The sequence below is a fragment of the Protopterus annectens genome, chromosome 8.part0, assembly GCF_019279795.1.
Source record: "Protopterus annectens isolate FY-2018-M chromosome 8.part0, PAN1.0, whole genome shotgun sequence".
In the NCBI taxonomy this organism is placed as follows: domain Eukaryota; kingdom Metazoa; phylum Chordata; order Ceratodontiformes; family Protopteridae; genus Protopterus; species Protopterus annectens.
The window spans coordinates 1,070,201,795-1,070,223,517 of NC_056741.1; the positions used below are offsets into that span (position 1 = coordinate 1,070,201,795).

The window sequence follows — 21,723 nt, forward strand, 5'->3', positions numbered from 1 at the left end:
CTTTTCTTCCAAAAGTTTCTTCGGAATCTAATATTAATCAATCAATCAACTTACCTGTGTTTTTCCCCAACTATAAAAACAAAGGAGAATATAAGCTGCATTCTTTAGATGTTCATAGACAATTGCGCTTTTACATTCACAGAACGGTTGGTCATAGACGATCAGATCAACTGTTCATTTCTTTTGCTAAATTTGCTATGGGCAAAGCAGTTTCCAAAGTCACACTGTCGAGATGGATTGCTAATTGTATTCTGCAGGCTTATGACACTTCAGGTAGGCCTGCTCATCAGAGGGTTACTGCTCACTCTACTAGGGCAGTTTCCACGTCAGCCGCGTTTAAGTCCCGAGTGCCATTGGATGATATCTGCGCGGCAGCCACTTGGGCCTCGTCTCATACCTTCATTTCTCATTATAAGGTGGATGTTGTTTCCAGGGGAAGAGCATCCTTTGGCTCAGCGGTGCTCCGGAACATCCTTCCATGACGGCCGCCCAAGATTTAGGTAGTTGGGGACTCTGTCCCACAGGTTGCAGACAAATGAAGTCTGCCTACTTCAGATTTAGAAGTTATGTACTCACCATAACGTTTCATCTGAGTAGGTGACTTCATTTGGATGCAACCATCCCCCCCTCCATCCCCCTGACCTTTATGCAATAAGAGTTTATTCATCTGTTTAGATACTTTTATTCTAGTATTATATAGGCAAACTCAATCTGAGGTCAGTTAGGGCTTGGCAGGGGATTATGGGTAGAGGGAGGAGCTAGGAGCTCGGAGCCTAAGCTTTTGAAATGCCAGCTCGGATTCGAGGTCGGATCCGATACCCACAGGTTGCATCCAAATGAAGTCACCTACTCAGATGGAACGTCATGGTGAGTACATAACTTCTAATTATTCACATTATATGGAAAATGTCAGTTGCTTCATCTGAACAAATGTAATGTATACATTATTTACAATATTAATACCATCAGTGGTTGTCAGAGCCACAAATATCGTTTAGTGGTCTGAATTGGATCCATCCATCACTCCTTTTTGCCAGTTTTGCTCATGGAGACAGGGTATCACTTTAACAGTAGCAGTCATCCTGAGCCAACATTCACGCCACTGGGTGGCCACTCTGCAGAATAACATTCTGTATTGAAGCATTTTCACATAGATTCTTGCTTGAAATGCTCATTCAGATTTGTTTGTCAGTGATTTTCATAATTCAACTGGATGCTCCATCTAGTATGGAAATTGCAATGAAGTACAGATGCTGACTGAATGTGTACATATGAATAAATTGATGCAAACAGTAAATCTAGAGTTCAGATACTGTTATTGCTACCATTCAAAAAATGTTCCATGTGTTTATACCATTCACTCTTGTTTTGTTCAACCTTCAGTTAGTCATCATATTTTGTTTTGACTAACCTGGCATTCCACTGCTAGCTGATTTTTAACTCATTTGATGGTATTTTCGAGATGCGATCTTGCATCTTTTGGACTGCTGCCTCAGTAGTAATGAATGAATAAGTGTTTGCATCAGAGGCTTTTTGTCATAACAGTGGGCCTGAACTTCTGTGCATCATTTTCCTGATAATTTGAAAAAAGGATAGAGTATCTTGCCTAACTGATATTATGTGGGAATGAAAGGCTGGACACAACAGCACTGCTTCTCTACTAATTCACAGGAACATTTTTCTGATTTTTGTGAAAGATGAAAGTCATTCTGTTTTTGCTGAACTGTTGTGGCATAAAGATCTGCATTTAGGTGAGCTGGGTGATGTTTCATATCCACCACAGTGGTGCAGTGGTTGAACATCTGTCTACAGCACCAGAAGCTCAAGTGTGGAACTAGAACCAGGTAGCTGGAGAGCTGTTTGTCCATTTCAGTTTGCTGACTAGGTGATTAGTGCACTGTGAAGCACTCCCTCTGTGTGACCCAGCGCAGTTCTTCTAATGATACTCTTGACACAGCTTATTTGTTTCTGTTGCTCTGATCAGTTTAAACTTCTGTATAGCCTGAACTATTCCATTCCTTATAACAGCAGTATTCCATTGTGTTTCTGGGGCTGCTATTTTGTTTATATAGTTGTACTGTTTGAACGAAGGATATCTTTGAGGGTAGTTGGTGTATACTGTTAACATGCACTAATATGGTAAAAATTCCCTTCACCACTAATGTACCATAATAGTCACTCTGCAGAATTAGACTTTGTGGGTTAGTACTGTTCAGTTTGATGTTTTTTATTTCATTTTCTTAGGCCAGACTGTGACAACAGTGGAGGAGGAGAAGAGCTTGAACCCTCGACTGACCAAGACTCTGGAGGAGTTTGAAAGCATCATGAACAACCTCAACCTTCCCAGACCTAAACAAATTGGTAAGTCACATAAATGTACCTAAACAGAGTGTTAGATTCAACTTATCACGATTTTCCCAAAGGTGAGCTTTAACCGTTGGACTTGTCCTGTGGTTGTCCACAGCAGTAAATCATAATAAATGTGTTATTACAAATGGATGTAAACTTGCACAGAACCTCAGAAAAAGTGTACATATGTAAGCACAGATTAAGGAAACAAAAGTTGGAGAGTACGTATATCAACTGTTTAATCAAAGTGAATTAAGTAATGAGGTTAAGCACATTCTTTCTTTTTACAAGTAGGACTTCATCAGAGCCCAAAATGAATGAATGACTAAAAAAAAAAAAAACCGCATCAAAAACAGTGTTAAAACATCATGTGACAGCATCCAACCAATGCAGAGGCAAAAAGTCACTTGCAGATTTTTAAAATAGTAAAAAGTTACCTACCTCCATCCATCCACCTCTTTTCTCATTTTTGCACATTGAGTCGCGGTGTCAATTCAGCAGTGACAGTCGTCTAGAGCCAAGGTTCACATGGTAGGGTGGCTAACCTTGCCGCGGATGTGCTTTCATTCCACAAACTCGCATGCACACTCACACCTACCACCAATTTAGTATGTCCATTGAGGTATAAAGTAGATCACTTACTAATGATTTACTAACAACTTTAGCTGGGAAACTCGCATCATGATTTGAATGGGGTTCATTTATACTTAACATTCTTTATGTCCGTGTAAAATAGTGTTGCATTCATTGTTTATCTAATGCATTGAAGCTTAGGAGTGTAAACAGTTTCATTTAAACCAGATGCTGTGAATGATTTGGATTTTAATTGCCACAAAATTTCCTTAGGAAATATCTACCTTTTCCAATATAGGATTTTGTTTAGTTTTTTTTTTTTTTTTTTTAATTCTGACATGTTTTAATGTTTAGCTAACGCATTCTTTAAATCTCATTTTCCAAAGCATTAAAGCAGGTAAACAAAGTTTATAAATCTCCAGGAAAATTGAATAGATAGCTGAATGTCTTCTACCTGCTTCCCTAAGTGTGGAAAGGATTTGGATTGTGCATACAGATTTAAGTCTGATATTAACTGACCTTGTATTGACATAAATATTGGTATTGTGTCCTCTATCACCAGAGTAGGTGAATTCCTGCACATAAAACCAGTGCTTTCTTAGTCATTATATTTAACTGTTTCTATATCTAGATTTCATCTTCTCTGCTTGATAATAGATTTAACAAATCCATACGTATCTTAGTTGTAGCAGGCAATTGATTATTTTGATTGCTGAAGGATTATAGTGTTTCTCATTTTGTTTGAAAGCATTTTACCAGCTATATACATTTTAGGACCTTTATGTACAGTAACTGCATTTTTGAGTCCAAGGCACACTGCTCATACAGCAATAACTTTGTATGCAATTGCTGGTTCGGTAGTTTAGACATTAAACTTGGGTACACGTTATCTAGAATTACACGGTTCAAAAAAACCACCATTATGACAGACCTGTCTTGGACAAAGTTCTTGTGCTTCCTCTTGGTAGGACAAAGCTGGGTTTGCACATGCAAGGTAAAATGTGAGTAGCACAACAGTGCTTCAGCCGTAGCATATCACTCTAACGACTATACAGGCTTTTACCATAAAGAAACAAAGTTGCGTTGCTTCTTCTAGTTTGAGAAGTTACAGAACAAAGTACACTTTCCTTTTGTTTTCGTTTTGTGTGATGTTTTTAATGTACCATATACTGGCTGTAGAACATAATTCTAATTCTTTCATCTCTGCCCTACCCAGGCTCTTTCTGGGAATTTGAAACTCTCTTATTGTGCTGGTTATCAAAAGGCAAAAACACTTATTTGGTTCTTTATGGTTCTGGTTATTATGAGCCCATGAAGTGATCATCCACAAGGATGGTTCTGCAGCCACTAAAGATGCTTGGTGTTAACAGTGGAGTTTGATATTTAATGCACCCCAATGTAGACAAGAAGGTAGTTACAGGACCTCTTTAATCCATTTAAACTATGTATCACTTAAATTACTATCTGTGCACATAAATGCACGTTAAAATTCTTGAAGTTTTGACCATGTTCCTTGTATTCTTGCCTGGTATGTACATCGTGCATTAGACAACATGTGAATCTGTTGCACAATTTCTAACGCGCCAGAGGGATCTGCACAGCTGCTTGTTGCACTAATCACTCACTAGTAGGAGTGGCAAAAGTAAAATCGCTGCTTTATTAGTACAGTTGGAGGAAGGTAATTTTTTTTCATTGTTACACTAAGTAGCCAGTCTGATCTCCAACAGTAGAAATTAGAAAATAGGACTGTGTGGGAGTGTTAATGCACACTTTTTTTTCAAAAATCACATAGGAGTATCCCCCGGTAAGACGCATAGAATCTCTTCTCCTAATGCTGTCTTAAAGTCTTTTGACTTGTTTATTGGCCCTGGTCACAGCTTTTGTTCTGTGCCTTTCTAAGAAGTTTCTGAATTATTATCTTCATTTTCTTTCTCTTTTGAACTGTGTCAAAACTGTTTTGCAGTTACCTACTTGTAGTGTTATGAAAGATTTGTAGACTGGTAGCATATCTCCCCAAACACTTCTTCAGTCAGTCTTCTCATCTTTGAAGAGGCATCCTAACATATTTATTGGTCTTGGTCACAGCTTTCTTCTTGTTCTTTATCACTATCATCAGAATGTTTGTATGACTACTTTATCCAGCTGGTATTTCCTCTCGGAGGTTTGAACTTTCAACTGTCATGTACTACATTAAAGGTCAATTGCCATTTCTCACTCATTATGCTAGTCTTGTGAGTATCTGTGTTTTTTTAATTTGCTTCCCACCTCCAACTGTTAAAGCGGAAGGCCGTAACAAATGAAGCATCTGACATCAGCAATTTTATTGACCTAGATGCAAAGTTTGTAATATGCAAGTCTTTGCTTAGGGATTCCACTGTTTTCATTAAAGAGGTCGGACTCTTCAGATGGTGTATTGCCCTAGAATACTGAATGACTAGGCAATATCTGAGCTTTGTGTATCCGTTGGGTGAAAGCCTTCACCATCTTAAGTGCATTCAGCTCATCTTGTCTGGACAGTTGCTGCTGCAAGAATTCTTTTCAGACAGGAATATATCTCGTAGCTGAAAAGCATTATTCCAGAAGTTTACTTGGAAGCTGTGGGTACATGTCTGGATGTGGGTACATGTCTGGATGTCCTTCAAGAATGCAACTGCAGTCATAACATGTGGGTTGTCCTGCCTCAGGCAGCCCTCGGTCGGCCGGATTCCAAAGTCTGGGTCAGACGTCGGCTGATGTCGCATTTCTCTCCGACGTCAGAGCGGCTGGGGTACATAAGCATCAGCCGACGCCATTTTCTTCAAAGTCTTTCTTGCCGCGAGGTGCCCGAAGCAGAAGCAGTTCGCAAGTGCCGGTCGGTCAGCTCCTGTATTCTACGATACCGAAGTCATCAAAAAAGCTAAGTACCCCGTTGGGGACCTTTTCTTGCCTCAGCCGATGTCAGAAATTACTGAAAAAGTTAACAATTGTCTTTTTTGTGGTAAACAAATAACGCATAAGGATTTCCACTCTTACTGCCTCCCTTGCTTCGGCCCAGACCACAACGTCTCGGCCTGTGTAGCCTGTGCTCGCTTCAACAAGCGCACTCTCAGGCGCCGGGCGGAGTTCGCTGAAGATTTTTTCGGCGATAAATTCGCTTACACCATGCCGTTGGATCTTCCGACATCGCAAACTCCCAAAAAGCGAAAAGACCGGGACCGACATCCTCGGCCCGCGTCTACCACTGACTCCACGCCAAAACCTAGCGCGAGTGCTCCGGTTCCCTCTGAGACGGTCTCTCCACCGCTTCGAACCGAAGACACCGCATTACCGACGACTCCAATTCCAGACATTACTCCAACGCCAGTTATAGATTTTCCTCCGGATACCGAAACCAAGGAAATGCCCGAGACCATTGCTGTAGACAAGGTCACTCCTGCACGTGGAGCTGCCAGGCCTCCTATGGCCATGTCTATTAAGGCCTACACTAGGGCTAAGGCAGCCAGCAAAACAAAGCATATTACTCCTAAATCCTTACCTCAGCCGACTCCGGAGACACAAATTATGTCCATGGCTGCTGATTTAATTTCCATGATTAGAGGTTCACAGGCCCTTCCTGAGAGAGCATCCCAGCCTCCTGATAAAAGGCCCCAGGTTGAACCCTCTGACCCTACTCCTTCAGATGAAGACTCTGAGGGCTCTGTTCACTCTGATAGCCAGGAAGAGCTCTTCCAGACCTATGAGGACTTGGATGCAGAGGATTCCATCCCTTCGGCCTCCCCTCCTGAGGATATTTCTTTTGGGGAAGTTCTGCACACCATGAGGGAACATTTCAAGTGGCAGGGTCAGGAATATTCTGATTCTAGGAAACGCCTTAGGACTTTCCTTAAGAAGCCTCAGCACAGGCCCTTAGCTATTCCTCCTGTACTTGATGTTCTGGATGATTTGTATTCTGACTCTAGTGCTACCCCTGATTCTCTTCCTCCTGCTCCAGCCAAGCCAGACAGGTATTACAGGGTCCCAGAAACTCATTCCCATTTATTCAGGGCCCATTCTGCTGATTTGGAAACTATTTCACAGGGCCCTAAAGGAGTTTCAGAATCCACCTCTAAAAATCCTTTGCCCTCCAACAGGGAAGCAAGGTCATTAGAGAGATGGGGCAAAAAGGTTTACACATCCACTACCTTATCTATGAGAGCTTTAAATTGCCTTTTTCATATGTTACAATATCAGGATTATCTCTTAGAAGATTTACAAAAAACATTAGCTTCTCCTGATCCTTTAGACAGGAAGACCTTGCAGGAAGCTGTACATAACACTCAGCAAGTAAGCAATCACTTCCTGCAGTGTGGATATGATGCACTGGAAGCTTCATGTAGGGCAGCTATGACAGGGGCAGTGATTCGTAGGCATGCTTGGTTAAAAGATCAACCTCTGCCAGATCATGTAAAAGCAAAACTTCTGGATGCACCTTTGGAAAAGAACAAGCTTTTTGGTGCAAATGCTAAGGATGTGTTAAAGACCATCGAAGAAAAAGCAAAATCAGTTCTGACTGTGATTTCCTCCAGGTTCAACCCCCCAGATTCAGTAGGAATTGGCCTTCAAAAAACTGGTCCTTTCCCAATCCAGAAAAGTTTCAAAGGGGTAAGAACAGACGTGGCCGAGGAAGAGGCCAATACAGAGGCCCTTACAGGGGACGACAATGGCAGCCAGGAAATCAAATAAGTGACGCAGGGGTTTCACCTGCCCAACAACCACAAACTCAATGACTTTCCTCTACTACCGCCTACCAGGGAACAACTAGAAGCTCCCTTGGGCAGGAAATTATCTCTGTTTGCAGAAAACTGGCACAGACTGACAAAGGACAAATGGATTTTGGACATTATAGACCGAGGGTACAAGTTCCATTTTCATACCTTACCAAGAAAACAAGGCATGCCAAACCTACCACAAAATCAAAGGGCAGAGGCTATCAAGCAAATCACTCTGCTGACTCGAATGAAAGCAATAGAAAGAGTTCCACAACAAGAACAAGAACAGGGGTTTTACTCAAGACTGTCCCTTGTTCCAAGAAAAGAATCTCAATGGAGACCAATACTGGACTTGTCCGCATTAAACACTTTTCTCATAGTACCAAAGTTCAAAATGCTGACTCTCCAGCAACTCCTTCCCATGTTGGGCAAGGAGTCGTGGCTGATTACTCTGGACCTCAAGGAGGCATACCTGCATGTCCCTATCAGACACAGCTGCAGAAGATACCTCAGATTTCTTGCAGGGCCAGAGCATTATCAATTCTCAGCATTGCCATTTGGCTTATCTACTGCCAGAGTATTTACAAAATGCCTGGCTTCAGTAATTGCTCATTGCAGGCTCCAGGGTATACAAATTTACCCGTACCTGGACGACTGCCTCATACAAGCGGATGACAAATTGATGTTGACAAAAAACCTGGATTATGTCATACGATTACTTCAAGCTCTGGGATACACAGTCAACTTCCAAAAGTCAAGACTGCAGCCATCCCAGCAAATAATCTTCTTAGGAGCCAAACTAGACACAGCCTCTCAGATGGCGTACCTGACAGAAGACAAGCAAGAGAAGTTAACTCATTACTTCAAAGGTTTAGCAAAACTCACCCAGATGACTGCAAGGAGATTCCTACAGGCCCTGGGTTACATGGCATCCTGCATTCTACTGGTTCCATTAGCAAAACTACACATGAGAAAGCTTCAATGGTACCTAAAAAGCATTTGGTCTCAGCACAGCAACAACTTGGAGACGATCATACCACTCATTACATGCCTACAAAAGGAATTCCTATGGTGGGCCAAGGTGAGCCAGGAAAACACAGGTATGTCATTCAAAAAACCACAGATAACACAGACCATGACTACAGACGCCTCAGACCTTGGATGGGGGGCGCACATGGAAGGCAGGTGTATACAAGGACAATGGTCTCCAAAGGAAACACATCTGCATATAAACCAAAAGGAAATGCTGGCAGTAATGCATGCCATCAAGGCTTTTCAATACCAACTCCAGCAAGGCCATTTAATGATACGGACAGACGTCCCTTCAGAAGGGACTCACGGAAACAGATAGCTGGTGCCAGAGCCATGGCCTGAAGTTAAACGTCAAAAAATGTAGTGTCATACCCTTCGGGAAAAACAAGGTAACCCCAAGCTACCATATAGGTGGCAATCCACTAAGCACAGAAGAGGTTATCAGGGACCTGGGGACCCAGGTTGACAGTGGCCTTTCTTTTGACACTCACGTTGCTAAAGTGGTTAGAAAGACCTTCTACATTGCCCACCTGATCATGAAGGGATTCACATCCAGATCTAGTGAGGTCATTGTTCCCCTGTACTCTTCACTTATCAGACCAATGATCGAGTACAGCCCCATTCGGGATGTATCTCACCTGACATCTGCAGCAATTGGAGAGACCCCAAAAGTTCCTCACCAAAAGGATAAAGGACTCCAAAATCTGTCATATGCTGCCAGATTGAAGAAACTCCAGCTCTATTCAGTCGCATACCGTCTGCTCAGAGGTGACATGTGCCTGACATACAAGGCCATGTCCAACCCGAATTAATGGACATGCTCCACCTCAAAAATCCAAATCCACCAAAACCACTAGAGCAAGCAACTTAAACCTTAGCACGGATATAAATAGGACGTGCTGGAGGGATAGATTTATCACTCAGAGACTCCCTATGCTGTGGAATAAAATCCCGGTCCATGTGAGGCAGAGCACCTCGCTGACTCTGTTCAAGAGAAATCTAGACCTGTGGATGGGAGATCGTAGGTTTACCCCGGGAATCATCTCTGTGTCACTGCTGGACAGAGGCACAACAAACTAATGGGCACAGTATTTTTTCATATAAGGGGTGGCGTAAGCCACAAAAATTTGGGCTAGGCTTATAAATGCCTTAGGGCAGATAGCCTAGTATAAACCTATGAACCTATGAACACCACTGTGATGTGGTACATAAACAAGCAGGGGGGCACCCACTCTTACCCCCTTTGCAGACTGACAATGCAGCTTTGGGAGAAATCACTGAGCCTAAACATCCAACTACAATCCCAGTTTGTTCCAGGAAAAGACAATGTGTTGGCGGACAGCCTAAGCAGGAATTTCACAGATCCACACGAGTGGAGGTTACATCCGAAGGCCTTCAGACAACTCAATTCGACATGGGGCAAGCCAGAAGTGGACCTATTTGCCTCTCACCTCAACAATCTTCTACCAAAATTTTGCACAAGGACATACCATCCAAAAGCTTGGAAAATAGATGTCCTCTCATTCAACTGGAACTCTCTAGCAATCTATGCATTCCCACCTCTGCCACTGATGACCTCAGTATTACTAAAGATCAAAGCAGAGAAGCCCAAGGGAATCATAATAGCCCCGGATTGGCCAAGACAACACTGGTACCCACTACTACGGAGCATATGTCACACCAGGAGGTGGGCCCTCCCTCAGTGGCCTCTACTTTTGACTCAACACAATTTCGAAACACTGCATCCAAATCTTCAGACACTGCAGCTAACAGCCTGGGAGATCCCATAAATAACTTCAGCTTATCTCTCCAAGGAAGTTCAGCGGATACTAACAGAGGCTCGAAGACCATCCACCAGAAAGGTTTATTTAGCAAAGTGGAAAAGATTCAGCAATTGGAATACCAGCAAGGGACACGATGCATCATTGCCGAACATCCCACTTATCTTGGAATATTTGGCAGATATGTTAAAGAACGGCCTCTCATATTCTTCCATAAAGATACATGCATCTGCTATTTCAGCTAGATACAACACTGATCCTCCTGTTTTCTCTCACCCCTTACTAAGACAATTCCTCAGGGGAATCAAGAACATTAAGCCACCAAGAAAGGCCCCAGTGCCAGCTGGGACCTCAATTTTGTCTTAGAAAAACTGACTCTACCTCCTTTTGAGCCAGCAGCTTCAGTTGACTTGCAATTTCTCTCATGGAAGACAGCTTTCCTGTTGGCAATTACTTCAGCAAGAAGGGTTTCGGAGCTACAGGCCCTAATGGCAATACCACCCTTTATTATTTTCCACAGAGACAGGGTTTCATTAAGGACCAACCCTACATTTATGCCAAAGGTGGTATCTAGGGTTTCTCTAAATCAAGCCATTCATCTACCTGCTTTCTTCCCCAATCCTGAGAATAGGGGGGAAAGACTTTTGCATACCTTGGACATTCACAGACAACTTCGATACTACCTGGACAGAACCAAGGCCAGTAGGAAGTCTGAACAACTTTTTGTAGCTTACGCCCCTGCAGTCCAAGGAAAAGCAATTTCAAAACAGACTACTTCTAAACGGATTGGACATTGCATCAGATTCTGTTATTCCTTTCATGGAAAGACTGTTCCAGCCAATGTCAGACCACATTCCACCAGAGCTACGGCCACCTCTACAGCATTTTTAAGAGGGGTGCCTACCAAGGACATTCTAGAAGCTGCTACATGGAGCTCCGTGCATACATTCTCCAAACACTACAATCTCCCTCTATATTCCAGATCCAGAGCAGGCTTTGCTTCGGCAGTCCTGCAGGGTTTGATTGCCACACTATCTCTTTCCTAGAGCATTCCTCCTCCCCCAGCTAAGCTATGGTATTCTACCCATGTTATGACTGCAGTTGCATTCTTGAAGGACATAGTACAGTTTTGTACCTACCATAAATGTAGATGTCCGATAGACATGCAACTGCAGTCAGATTTTCCCTCCCTCCATACCCCTCTATGCCTAGGGTCCACTCCTATCCCTGTTACTCTTAGCTGGGGATATCTGTTATGGTGTATTTGTTTTATTGCTCATTTATTTGTTTGGAATCCTGTTTTTGTCTTCCAATTTGATTACAGCCTTCCTTGGAGGGCACCTGGCATCTGGGGCAAGAAACACTGAAGAAAATGGCGTCGGCTGATGCTTATGTACTCCAGCCGCTCTGACGTCGGAGAGAAATGCGACATCAGCCGACGTCAGACCCAGACTTTGGAATCCGGCCGACCGAGGGCTGCCTGAGGCAGGACAACCCACACGTTATGACTGCAGTTGCATGTCTATCGGACATCTACATTTATGGTAGGTACAAAACTGTACTTTTTGGTTCTTTTTCATTTAAATAATTTTGGTATATTGCAAGTGCACATGTATCACCCTGTTATAAGAAAAGCATATAACACTTTGGTTGTAACATGAGGGTACTAACATGAAGCATTCAGCATTAACTTAACTGAAGACCCCTTAAGACACAGCTTTACACCTACCTCTTCTCCAAATGGAAATGTAACGGCGTTCTCCCTACCCAGAACTCTTTAACAAAAGCCCTTGGGAGGGTATCCTCCTGAGTTCCTAAGCACCTTATAGCTGGCTATAACCTTCTATAGCTAATTCCCACACGTTAAATATTGTAAATAGCTTTTGACTTTGACTTTAACTGTGTGAATTTGTTAAAATGTATCTGCACAATATTTTTCCACTATGGGCAGTATTGCTAACACTTTGTATTTGATATGTATTTGTAGTTGTACCTTACTTTTATTGGACTGCTATCTTTACTGTAATCTGTTTCATGGAGCTTTTCTCCCTGGACCTCCACTGAAAATGGGCTCTCTGGGCCCAGTGGACTTCCCCGGTAATCAAACTGGAAATAAAATAAATAGGATGGTGGTTTGTAGGATGACATTGGTGATCAAGAAGAGGAAGAGTGTGAGGGCAGCACCAAAGATCAAATGGTGGAAATTGAAAAAGGGTAATTGTGAGGTGGAGTTCAGGGAAGAGTTAAGACAGGCACTGGGTGGCAGTGAAGAGTTACCGAATAGCTGGGTAACTACAGCAATGCTAGTAAGGGAGATAGCTAGAAAGGTGCTTGGTGTGACATCTGGAAAGAGGAAGGAGGACAAGGAGACCTGGTAGTGGAATGAAGAAGTACAGGAGAGTATACAGAGAAAGAGGTTGGTGAAGTGGGATTGCCAGAGAGATGAAGAAAGTAGACTAGTATAAGGAGATGAGGTGCATGGCAAAGAGAGGTGGTGAAGGCTAAGGATAAGGCGTATGAAGAGTTGTATGAAAGGCTGGACACTAAGGGGGGAGAAAAGGACCTTGTACCGATTGGCTAGACAGAGAGACCGAGCTAGGAAAGATGCGCAGCAGGTAAAGGTGATAAAGAATAATGAGGAAAACATACTCACAAGCGAGGAGAGTGTGTTGAGCAGATGGAAAGAGTACTTTGAGGGGCTGATGAATAAAGAGAATGAGAGGGAGAGAAGGTTGGATGATGTGCAGATAGAGAATCATGAAGTGCAGTGGATTAGCAAGGAGGAAGTAAAGGACAGCTATGAAGAGGATGAAGAATGGAAAGGCTGTTGGTCCAGATGACATACCTGTGGAATCATGGAGGTGTTTAGGTGAAATGACAGTGGAGTTTTTAACTAGGTTGTTTAATGAAATCTTGGAAAGTGAGAGGATGCCTGAGGAATGGAGAAAGTGTTTTTGGTACTGATTTTTTAAGAATAAGGGTGATGTGTAGAGCTGTAGTAACTACAGAGGGATTAAATTGATCAGTCACAGCATGAAGTTATGGGAAAGTAGTGGAAGCTAGGTTAAGAAGGGAGGTGATTAGTGATCAGCAGTACGATTTCACGCCAGGAAAGAGCACTACAGATGCGATGTTTTCTCTGAGAGTGTTGATGGAGAAGTACAGAGGAGGTCAGGAGGAGTTGCGTTGTGTCTTTGTGGACTTGGAGAAAGCATATGACAGGGTGCCTAGAGAGGAGTTGTGGTATTGTATGAGGAAGTCGGGATTGTCAGATGTATGTAAGAGTGGTACAGGATATGTACGAGGGTAGTGTGACAGTGGTCAGGTCTGCGGTGGGTGACGGATGCATTTAAGGTGGAGGTGGGATTACATCAAGGATCAGCTCTGAGCCCTTATTTGCAGTGGTGATGGACAGGTTGACAGACGAGATCAGACAGGAGTTTGCAGATGACATTGTGATCTGTAGTGAGAGTAGGGAACAGGTGGAGGAGACCCTGGAGAGGTGGAGATATGCTCTAGAGAGAAGAGGAATGAAGGTCAGCAGGACTAAGACAGAATATATGTGTGTGAATGAGAGTGAGGCTAGAGGAATGGTGAGGATGCAGGAAGTAGAGGTGGCAAAGGTGGATGAGTTTAAATACTTAGGATCAACAGTTCAGAGTAATGGTGAATGTGGAAGAGAGGTGAAGAAGAGAATACAGGCAGGATGGAGTGGGTGGAGAAGAGTGTCAGGAGTGATTTGTGACAGAGTACCAGTAAGAGTGAAAGGGAAGGTCTACAAGAGGGTAGTGAGACCAACTATGTTGTATGGGTTGGAGACAGTGGCATTGACAAAAAGGCAAGAGTCGGAGCTGGACGTGGCAGAGTTAAGATTTTCCCTGGGTGTGACAAGGGTGGACAGGATTAGGAATAAGTATTTTAGAGGGTCAGCCCAGGTTGGAAGGTTTGGAAACAAAGCCAGAGAGACAAGATTACGTTGGTTTGGACATTTGCTGAGGAGAGTTGCAGAATGTATTGGGGGAAAAAGATGCTAAGGATGAAGCTGCCAGGTAACAGGAAAAGAGGAAGGCCTAAGATAAGGTTTATGGATGTGGTGAGAGAGGACATGCAGGTTGGTGTGACAGAGCAAGATGCAGAGGACAGGAAGAAATGGAAACAGATGATCCACTGTGGCGTCCCCTAACAGGAGCAGCCGAAAGAAGAAATACTCTCAAGACACTTTCAGTAGAAAGATGTCCCCTTGCAGAAGTTGAGGGTTGTTTTGTTGTCACAACAAACATCAGACCAACCCTTGGGTAGTTTGATTAGTTTATTGTAGGTGTGTTATAGTCCTTGGCATTTGCGTTTAAGAGCCTTTCAGGTTTGTTTGAAGCAAGTTATAGCCTATTGTCACACAATAACTGCTCAAGTAGTTTAATGACTAAAAGCCCACAGCAATTACTGAGTATTCTAGTCCAAGATTGAGTTTTTGGAATGTGCATTGCTAATCAAGAATGTACCTCATTCAGAAGAATTAAATGTACCTCATTCAGAAGAAATAGTAATGAGCAGGAATCTGCTAGCACAGCATTTTAGACCAATCCAATGTTTGTAGGCTTTTGCAGCGAAAACTCATGAGATAAAGACTATTACCCAAGGATGACATGTTAATCTAAGAAAAGTTCACCTGTAATTTGGCTTTGTTTTATTGTACTAAACCCCCCAGATGCACAGTGGCAAGGCCAACCCACCACCAGCACCAGGTGACGTGTATGAAAATCTATGAATACTCATGTTGCTGTCTTCATCTGCATGAATATTCAGCCAGCATTCTGAGCTTGCAATATACAGATCCTGCAAACTTGTTATAATACCAAGAAATAACTAACAGTTGTTCAGATTTAATAGTCTTGTGTTTAATGATGCAAGGTGCACACTCTGCTATAAGGAAATAAATTTTAAAAACGAAATGAAAAGGAAAATGCTTACAAGTTGTTTTGTAGTAACCCCCACAACTTGTATTGTAGTAACCCCCACAACTTGTAGTAACCCCCATCTTTACTAAAAACAAAAGTATGTCATCTGCGAACAACAGTTATTTCGTTGAAGTATAGCAGGATCTGTAAACCGCATTAACAGTAGAAAAGGTCATCTCTCTGAACTACACTGAACAGTACCGAAAGGAAGATTTGTGATGTATGCAAATGATGGTTGTGCACAGTTGATGGTGACATGATGCATATGAGTAACCCTTTTCCTCAATGTAGTGCGATCTTAGATGTTCTTCATTCCACATTGCTGCAGTCCTAACACTTGGGTAGTCCGCTGTCCCAGTCGGCCCGAATACCAAAGTATATGGCTGACGTCGGTCAAGGCGCATTAGTCTGACATCAGGACGTCAGGGTACAAATGCGCATGACCGACGTCATATCCTCAGTCTTTTTTGCCGCATGGTCCGATGCAGAAGCAGTTTGGCGAGTGCAGGTTGGCGTTCTGAAATTTTCTGAAGTCGGAGTTTCAGACCGAATCAAAGTTGGTTAAGTACCCCGTTGTGGAATATTTTGGTTTTTTCTTGCCTCAGTATTTAACCGGATGTCAGAAAAAGTGAATAACTGTATTTCTTGTGGGAAACAGATACCTCATAGGGATTACCATACCTTGTGTATACCTTGTTTAGGGCCTGAGCACGACGTTGTTGGATGTCGCTCTTGTGCTAGATTTAACAAACGCACTATAAAGAGAAGGTTAGACTGTGCCAGGTTAGTTTTTGGGAAGCGTTGTAATTATAAAATGCCATTGGATGCTCCACGCCGCCGTCCAAAAGCACAAGGACAAAGCAGCAAAGCCTAGGTTGGAAGAACCGCCAGTCCCATGCGTCGGTTCTTTAGAAGGCTCAGTGGAGCCGGAGGTTCTGCCAGAAGTTTCTTTGGAGTCTCAGGGAGAGACTTTACTGTTACAGGATGTGTCCTCTCAGGAGGTAGGCCAGGCTGAAGGGGCTTCTCAGGTGGCTGTTCTCCCCTCTCTTCCTAAGGTGGTTAGGCCTCCCCTTCTGTTTCCAAGGCTTCTTTGAGAGGCAGGCCAGGTTTAACTTCAGTGGGGGTCTCTCCTAGTTCTTCAGGATCTTTGCCTAAGAAACATATGCTTAAAATGGCAGAAGATTTGATTACTATGATTAGAGGTTCTATGCCCCCTCCTGATAAGAGGCCTAGGGTGGAACCTGAGCTTGAGAGTTTTGAGCAGTGTTCGAGGCTTCTGAGTCTTCGACTGAAGACTTGCAGGAGTATCCTCCTTATTCTGATTCTAATGTGGATGATTCTACTCCTTGCTTCTCCTCCTGAGGATTTTTCTTTTCAGAGACTCTTCATTCCATGAGGGAGCATTTTAAATGGGAAGGTCAAGATTTCTCTGATTCCAGGAAGAGGCTTAGGGAATTTTTGTTTTACCCCAGCATAGGCCTTTAGCTATACCTCCTGTTCTGGATGTGGTGGAAGATGTTTTTGCAGAGGCTTCCTGAACCCTGATTCTTTGCCTCCTGCCCCAGTTAAACCCGATAGGTATTATAGGGTGCCTGAAGCTCATAAGTATCTTTTAAGAGTCCTAGGGCAGACCCGAAACTGTTTCTCAGGGGCCTAAAGGTGTTAAGGCTTCTGTTGTTAAAAATCCTGTTCCTCCTGATAAAGAGGCAAGGGCTTTGGATAGATGGGGAAAGAAAGTGTATACTTCTTCCACTTTAGCCATGAGGGCTTGAATTGCCAGTTTCACATGTTAAAATATCAAAATTATCTCCTTTCACAATTGAAGTCTAAGGTGGATGCTCTGGCGGAAGGTATTGAGTGTAAAGAGTTGCAGGATTTGGTTCATGTGTCTGAACAGGTGGGTAAGCATTCCTTGCAATGTGGTTTTGATGCTGTGCAGGCCTCTTCGAGGGTGGCTGCCACTGGTTCTGTTCTTCAGAGGCACGCCTGGCTGAGGGATCAGAATTTAGCTGAGCATGTTAAGACAAGGATTTTGGATGCTCCGTTACAGTCTGACGTGTTGTTTGGTTCGCCTGTGGAAGCAGTTTTAAAGAAAATGGAGGACAAGGCTAAGTCTATGCAGACTGTTAAAGATTTTTTGCAGGTTCAGCCTCCGAAGTTTAGTAGAAATTGGCCTACTAAGGGATGGACATATCCTGCTTATGATTCCCAGTCTAGGGTAGGTCTAGACGTGGTAGGGGCAGAGCTCAAGGTTCTTTTAGGCCTAGAACAGGAGTTCACCTGCTCAGTCTTCTGGTGAGGGCAGGGGTCAGTCCTTTCGTAAACAGACCCAATGACCTGCCTTTTCAGCTGCCAGTACTTTCTCGTCTGGCAGCACCTTTGGGAGGAAGGCTGGCTCTTTTCAAAGAAAATTGGAATTTAATTACCCAAGACAGATGGGTATTGGATATCATTCACCACGGTTACAGGTTTTATTTCCATACCTTGCCTCCTTTCAAAGGCATGCCAGACATTCCTCCTCTACAAAGAAAAGAGGCTCACAAGCAAATTTCTCTGTTACTCCAAATAGGGGCCATTCAGCGGTTCCGTGCCAGAAAGGGGCTTTGGATTTTATTCTCGCCTGTTCCTAGTACCAAAGAAGGGGAACACGTGGAGACCAATTTTGGATTTATCTCTCCTGAACACTTATCTGGACATTCCCAAGTTCAAAATGTTGACGTTACAACAGCTTTTACCTCTGCTGGGCAAAGATCACTGGATGGTAACTTTAGATCTCAAGGAGGCTTACCTTCATGTACCTATCAGGCTAAGTTGCAGGAAGTATCTGCGTTTTCGAGCTGGGAATTCCCATTATCAGTACTCTGCATTGCCCTTTGGCTTATCTACTGCTTCAGAGTATTCACAAAGGTTCTGGCTCCAGTGATAGCTTACTTCAGGCTAAAAGGAATACAAATCTATCCTTACTTGGACGACTGCCTGATTCTGGCTCAAGAAAAGGAAGACCTTTTACAGCATTTGGAATATGTGATAGCAGTGCTAAGATGCCTAGGGTATTCTGTGAACGAAATAAAGTCCAGTCTAGTACCCTCTCAAGACATGTGCTTTCTGGGTGTGAGACTGAATACAGCAACCCAGATGGCCTTTTTAACCCCGGACAAACAAAGAATCTTTCCTTTACTTCCATCAACTATCTCTTCAGTCCGGGCTGACTGCAAGGACAGTCCTTCAAGCCTTAGGGTTCATGGCATCTTGTATTCTGGTGCTTCCCAATGCCAAACTGCATATGAGGAAGTTGCAATGGTATCTCAAAATGTATGGACACAGCACTGCCAGGATTTGGACACTGTCATTCAAATAATACCTTGCATTCAAAAGGAATTTTTGTGGTGGGCTCAGGAATGTCACCTAAACAAGGGACTCTCTGTGACCCGGCCAGAGGCGAGTCAGATTCTAACGACAGATGCCTCAGACATAGCTTGGGGAGCTCATCTGAATGGAAAGTGGATACAAGACAAGTGGCCTGCCAGACTACAGCATCTACATATCAACATGAAGGAGATGTTAGCAGTCCAGTTTGCATTAATGGCTTTCAAGGAGTTACTTCTTCCAGGGCAGGTGTTGATTCTAACAGACAACACAACTGTCATGTGGTACATCAACAAACAAGGGGGAACACATTCTTAGCCGTTATGCAGGCAAGCAATGATTTTATGGGAGACTGCGCTCAGCTTGCAACTAACTCTTCAGGCAAGGTTTCTGCCGGAGCACAGAACTCCTTAGCAGATGTGTTAAGCAGACAAATCATGGATCCCCACAGTGGAAACTGGATCTTCATGTATTTGAAATTGACAGTGTCTTGGGGAACTCCAGACATAGATCTGTTCGCTTCTCCACTAAACCACCAGCTGCCAAAGTATTGCACAAAAGGTTTCATCACACAGCTTGGAAAGTGGATGCTCTTTCTTTCAGTTGGAAAAATCTTCATGTGTATGCCTTTCCACCTCTGCCTCTTCTCCCAAAGGTGCTCCTAAAGGTCAGACAAGACAAGCCAAGGATGATTTTAATAGCTCCAGATTGGCCTCGCAACACTGGTACCCATTACTGAGGAGTCTGGTAAGGAAGCCTCCATGGCCTTTACCTTTGATTCCGCACCTGTTGTCTCAGAGGGACGGTCATCTACTCAATGTCAAGCTTCACTCTCTTCATCTAACAGCCTGGCATATTCTGTTTTGAAACACAGCAGGTCTCAACTTCCTCAACAAGTTTTAAATGTGATTATGGAAGCCAGAAGACCTAGTACAAGGAAAGTGTACGCAGAAAAATGGAAGAGATTTTTATTTTGGAGTGCAGCAAAGAATTTGGAGATTTCTGAGCCTAATTTGAGTGTGGCTCTTCAATATCTTACTGAGTTATTGGACAAAGGTTTGTCTTTCTCTTCCATTAAGATTCATGCTGCAGCAATTTCAGCTCACTATGATTGTGACCCACCATTGTTTTCTCATCCTTTGTTCAAGCAATTTCTTAGAGGGGCAAAGAATATAAGAGCTCCTACTCCTGCTTGGGATCTCAATTTTGTGTTGGAGAAACTTACTCTACAACCTTTTGAGCCTGCGGCTACTGCTGAATTGAAATACTTGTCATGGAAGACTGCTTTTTGTTGGCCATTACTTCTGCAAGAAGGGTTTCTGAATTGCAGGCCCTTATGGCGGTTGAGCCTTTTTTGATTTTCCATAAGGATAGGGTATCATTACGTACTAATCCTTCCTTTATGCCTAAGGTGGTTTCTAGTGTGGCTTTAAACCAAACTATTCATTTGCCTACTTTCTATGCAGATCCCCAAAATAAGGGGGAAAAGATTTTGCACACTTTAGATGTACACAGGCAGTTGCGTTATTATTTAAGCAGGACTAAGGATTTTAGGCAGTCTCAGCAGTTGTTTGTTTCTTTTGCTTTGAGTTCTCAGGGCAAGCCTGTGTCAAAACAAACTATTTCTAAGTGGATTGGGTTTTGCATTGCATTTTGTTATTCCCATCATGGCAAACAGATTCCAGCTGGGATTAGGCCTCATTCCACTAGGGCTACTGCCACTTCAACAGCATTTCTAAGGGGGGTGGCAACTAAGGATATTTTGGAGGCAGCTACTTGGAGTTCAGTACATACTTTCTCCAAGCATTACCACCTTCCTCTCTACTCTAAATCTAGGGCTGGTTTTGCCACAGCTATTTTGCAAGGCATGTTGACAGCTCCTGCTTCTTTATGATTTGCCAGCCTCCCTTACCTCTGCTTTGGGATTCTACCCAAGTGTTAGGACTGCAGCAATGTGGAATGAAGAACATAGTACAGTTTTGTACCTACCATAAATGTAGATGTTCGAGGATCCACATTGCTGCAGTCCAATTTACCCTCCCTCCTTCCCCTCTGTGTTTAGGGGTGGTTGTGTGGGTGAGGTTATATTCTTGTAATTTTGTATATATTGTACATATATTTGGTGCAGGAGTGTTTGGTGTTTTTTGGTTTTGGCCTTATCTTTTTAGGGTCTTCTGACATCTGGGGCAAGAAAAGACTGAGGATATGACGTCGGTCATGCGCATTTGTACCCTGACGTCCTGACGTCAGACTAATGCGCCTTGACCGACGTCAGCCATATACTTTGGTATTCGGGCCGACTGGGACAGCGGACTACCCAAGTGTTAGGACTGCAGCAATGTGGATCCTCGAACATCTACATTTATGGTAGGTACAAAACTGTACTTTAATAGTTTAGTACTAAGCTAACTACCCTTGCGAGCCATTTTTTTTTAAGCCTAGCCAATTATCCCTTGTGAGACTCAAACCCTGCACCTTGTGTTTGTAAGGCAAGCACCTTAGCCATTAAGCCACCCTCCCAACCTGTAGCTTACTATAGAAGCTTTTTTCCACAAGCCATCAGACTTCTGAACTCTAGTAATTACATACACCATGCTAGTCATGGAGGTCTGGAGTTACAATGCTGAATTAATTCACAGACATATGCAATAACTCTATGAAAGTACAATCTTATACCTTATGTGCAATATTAATGATGCCAAGTTAACATTCTGTGCAATATGCCAAGTTAGCATTCCTTGCAATTTGAAATCTGATTTTGATCTGTACAATATTTTGGGTGCTGACGAAGACCTGTAAGTGGAATAGTTTTGGTGCAGGTCATTGCACTTGTTACTGCACTGCATAAATGTCTTACTGTTATTGATGGATTAGCTTTAGTATCTGTGTTATTGTATTAATAATCGGTATATGTTATATATACATAGAGTTTGAAGTATC

General features: G+C 43.1%; 1 protein-coding gene across 1 annotated transcript in view; it reads left to right on the forward strand.

Annotated features, from left to right (window-relative positions):
• ETHE1 (ETHE1 persulfide dioxygenase) overlaps nt 1–21,723 on the forward strand; it is a 249,102-nt gene that overhangs the window by 191,936 nt on the left and 35,443 nt on the right. The window contains exon 10 of the mRNA XM_044080537.1: nt 2,245–2,361. Within this exon, the coding sequence (XP_043936472.1) occupies nt 2,245–2,361 (117 nt within the window). The remainder of the gene's footprint in view (nt 1–2,244; nt 2,362–21,723) is intronic.